Source organism: Chiloscyllium plagiosum, unplaced genomic scaffold (assembly GCF_004010195.1).
Source record: "Chiloscyllium plagiosum isolate BGI_BamShark_2017 unplaced genomic scaffold, ASM401019v2 scaf_81445, whole genome shotgun sequence".
Lineage (NCBI taxonomy): Eukaryota > Metazoa > Chordata > Chondrichthyes > Orectolobiformes > Hemiscylliidae > Chiloscyllium > Chiloscyllium plagiosum.
In genome coordinates this window covers 2959-7382 of record NW_025201843.1, presented here as the reverse complement: position 1 = coordinate 7382, position 4424 = coordinate 2959, and the positions used below count along the sequence as shown (strand labels likewise).

The window sequence follows — 4424 nt, the reverse complement described above, 5'->3', positions numbered from 1 at the left end:
CACAGTCAGTCACCTGAGGCGTGAATTGAACCCAGGTCTCTGGCGCTGTGAGGCAGCAGTGCTAACCACTGTGCCATCGTGCCGCCCACAACTACCTGGAGGGGCGTGACGGGAGGGACACCTACGTGATCGAGGCTGACAAGGCCTGCGACACCATCAATAACTGGTCGAGCGATGAGGAATGGGACACAGTCCATCTGCCTTCCGATCACCAGAACCTCGGTGTGACCGTGAGGGACAACGGCGACCTCGAGATCCATGACACGGTTTCCCAAGCGGGGGCCTGTGTGATTCTCCAGAACTGGCGAGGAGGTTGGGCCTGGCAGCACGTCACCTTCATCAGCGGCGACTTTGTCATGTTCCAAGTGTCAAACACCTCTTCAAGGCCGGAGATCAAACCAATGCTTGTAGACTTCAGCGGCCGAGAGTCCGGTGTGGAATTTCACCTGGCCACATTTCCCGGGAACCAGCAGATCATGACAGTGTTGGGATCTCGCCACAATGACCGGTTATACGGGAATGAGAGAAACAATGTGCTGAGTGGGATGGGGGGAGCGGATTTTCTGAAAGGGGGAGGTGGCAGCGACACCTACATTATCGATTGCCAATGGACCTGGTTGTTCCCAATCACCATTGACAACGAGGACACAAAGGAGACGATGGATTTCCTTTTGCTACCTGAAGACTTTGAGGATTTAGTGTTTGAACCGAGTCCACCCGACGCTTACCTTCGGAACCGAAAGCAGCCCCCCTGTTTAATCATCCTGACGGACTGGTTCAAGGATGGGGCACATCGCCACTTGATGTTGCGTAGTCAGGACGGTGTAGTCTTTACGCTCCCGGATCAATACATCCAGGAAACCGTCCCTTCCCCGTCACTGTGTAATAATTCCTGGCCACTGTTACCTATTTACATCCCACCGCCTGGTATCTCCTACCACAACCTCATCCCTCAGGTCTTTGCGGTGGACAAGTCCAACTCCAAGCTGCACACCGTGCTTATAGATGCCCGGAACCAAGCGTTGGCTCACGCTGTCAAACTAATTGGCTCCTCCCAACAGAACTGGATCTATGGCAACCAGAGAAACAATTATATTGACTGTGGTCCAACATTCTGCCATGCAGAGGGGGGCAATGGTAGTGACACGTACGTCCTGACTAAGGGCACGTGCACCATCAACAATTACGCCGAGGACCTGCTCATGGATCAGATTCTGGTTCCGGCAAAATTCACCCAAATCCAGGTGTGGAGCATGTGGACACACATCCACCTGAAAACCCCGGGTCTCTCCTGTACCCTGTCCAAATATCTGCAGGGGGAGGCATACCAGCACCTGGTGGGACGGAGCAGTGACGGGGTCTGGTTCACTTTCACCAAGGATGGGCTGCAGACTCTCTATGTGGACATGGCACTGCAAGGCAGCCAGCACCTGAACCTCTCGTCCGTGCCCTCCCTGGACAAGGTCGTCTCGGTCCATGGCCAGCGCCAGCAGTGCAATTGCATCATCGGCAATGCGCTGCCAAACGCCATCATCGGGGGCTCCGACACCGACGTGCTGGAGGGACGTGGAGGAGACGATACCCTCCAGGGGTCAGCTGGGGAGGACTATCTGTCCGGGGGTCAGGGAGCCGATGAAATCCACGGCGGTGAAGGCACAGACTGGATCCTGGGTGGTGCCGGCAACGATATCCTTTACCCTGGACCGGGGGCAGACCGGGTTCACAGCGGAAGTGGTTCGGACACCATCTTGTTTGCGGGAGATCTCGAGAAGGGCCAGGGGGTGCTGGTGAACCTGGAGGTTGGCTTCGGCCTCGGGGCGGATGCCGACGGTGATTTGTACTACGCAGTGGACAACGCCATCGGCACCGGTTACGCCGACGTGCTGATCGGATCAGGAGGGGACAACGTCCTGAGTGGGGAAGGGGGAGATGACCTCTTCCTCCCTTTGGATGGTCGGGACACCCTGAAGGGCGGAGAAGGAGCCGATGTGTACCAGCTGGATGGCACGAGAGGCCTCAAGGTGATTGACAACTACGCGAAAGATCGGAAATACGATACCATCGTCCTGGGCAGTCGGCACACGAAGGACAACCTCTTCCTGGACAGACAGGGAATGCAGCTCATGGTGACACTCTTAAACATTCAGGAAGGTGACTTTTCCGGCTCACTCCTCATCAGAGATTGGTTTATGCGGCCGGAGAACCGGCACATCATCGTGCAACTTGACAAATCCTATAACATGGAGGATCTGGTCTCAGAAAAGGTTCATCCCCGGCCAGCAAATCGGTTTGTCCTCAATTTCAAAATCTTCTATGAAGGAAGGAAGTAGCCACACCCGTTAAAGCCCCATGTAAGGCCGACTGAATTAACTGCCCTCGATCTTCCACGATCCAGAACAAACTTAATTCAAGTGTTAAACCGAGACAGAAAATCACAACTTGAATCATGTTTTGAAATGTTTTTGAATGATGCTTGAGATCGTCTGCACAAAAATATCTAGCTACAAAGAATCTGAACCATTTATACTGAAGGAGAAAGACACTGGCCGTTAGCATGTCAATCAATCCCAATTGGCCTTGGAAGCTGTGGGGATCTATTGGCCCTGGTTCAATCCTGCTTCTAATTCCTCAAAGCCGCACACTTTCAACATTTCCCGTTTGTAGTCAGCTGGTACCTGTGTATAGATGCAAATCACTGTCTGCAAGTGTAACTAGCTCAGCTCCTATGTATAATATTCCCAGTTAAGACTGTAGTGAGTGAACTTGAGCTTACAGAAATCACAGCAGTATGTTGATCAATGGATGTGAATGTGATTGGACAGCTCTTACTAAACAACACTGTGTGTGTGTTCACAAATACACCGAAAATATGTCCTAGATTACCTACAGTGTTCACTACATGACTTTCTCATGCTTGACTTTCCAGGTTTTACATCATCACTGTATTAGATAAAGCTTGGGTGACAACAGTTCCCTCAAGCATTCTCCGTGGCAACACCTTGATCAGTCACAGCTGACTTACTAATAGTTCAGCGCCATTTTCTCACGCAGCATTAACTATTTCTCCTTTCGAAATGTAGTATTCTGAGATCAGTCCTGAATACAAGTAAGATGCAAATCATTAACAGCATCTTTTTCTTTAGCTATATTCAATTTCTGTACAAATAATTATTCGTTGACCAAAGACAAAGTTACAGGGAAGATCAAATCTGGATTGTCAATAGCACAGTTTTACTCAAAAGGAATGTGTTCAAATCTTCAGCACTTTTTCCATTAATGTGGAAGCATGGACAGCAGCTAGATCCCTGGTCCTTTATCCATGGCAGTGGCTTGGTCAAAGGATTGACTTGCCAATTGATCTGCACCTGCATTTCTCCTCTGGTGTAAATTGCTACAACCATCTGAAATTTTGCACTCTTGATTTATCCTGATGAGTGAAGAACAAAAATGTTCAGCAACATGTCTCTCCTTGCAGCACTAAAATAAAATCCATAAACCTTCAAAACTGCTTCTGGGAAATGTTTGGTTAGTTTAAGTTGTTACTGTCCTAGCCATGTTGGCTTATATTACAATATCTCCAGGAAATGATAATAATAGCAGTTTAGGATACTTTGACATGTCTGCTTCTGCAAAGGTAAAGGACACTGTCAAGACAAGCAGGAGTACATTGATGGAACAGTTAATGAAGTTGATAGAATATATATACCACATATATTGTCCCCGCATTTACAGAAACCTGACACATGGAGGAAAATGAGTAAAATAATAAATGGTTTTTCTCTAATAAACATGGCATTGCTTGCGAGGTTCAATTGTGCATGTGCTGAAAAATGTGTTGCTGGAAAAGCGCAGCAGGTCAGGCAGCATCAAAGGAGCAGGAGAATGTAAACAAATAGAACGAATTTAGTTTGGGAACATGGTCAGTGTGGACTGGTTGGACTGAAGGGTCTGTTTCCATGCTGTATGATTCTGTGACTCCATAAACAGGTCACAGAAATTGGCTGAAAAGCAAGGTATGCTAGAAATACATCAGAAAAACACACAAACACACACAGAGATCATTCTGCCTGGAGAGAGGCCTTTCTAGGATTTAAGGCCAGACAACTGAAAACCAGACAGCCACAGAAGACACCTTTGTGTGGAGCTGCAGGAGATGGGGGAGGGACTAAACGAGTATTTTGAATCAGGGTTTACTGTGGAGAAGGACAAGGAAGATATAGAATATAGGGAAATAGATGGTGACATCTTGAAAAATGTCCATATTACAGAGGAGGAGGTGCTGGATGAAATGAAATGCATTTGGTGGATAAATCCCCAGGACCTGATCAGATGTACTCTAGAACTCTGTGGGCAGCTAGGGAAGTGATTGCTAGGCCTCTTCCTGAGATATTTGTATCATCAATGGTCACAGGTGAGGTGTCGGA

General features: G+C 48.4%; 1 protein-coding gene across 1 annotated transcript; it reads left to right on the top strand.

Annotated features, from left to right (window-relative positions):
- The first annotated feature begins 94 nt into the window (after positions 1–94).
- On the top strand, positions 95–2423 carry LOC122546172 (bifunctional hemolysin/adenylate cyclase-like). The gene is made up of 2 exons (XM_043684979.1): positions 95–849; positions 886–2423. Exons 1-2 carry the CDS (start codon positions 357–359, stop codon positions 2328–2330), a joined length of 1938 nt encoding a protein of 645 aa, XP_043540914.1. The 5' UTR covers positions 95–356; the 3' UTR covers positions 2331–2423.
- The last annotated feature ends 2001 nt before the right edge of the window (positions 2424–4424 follow it).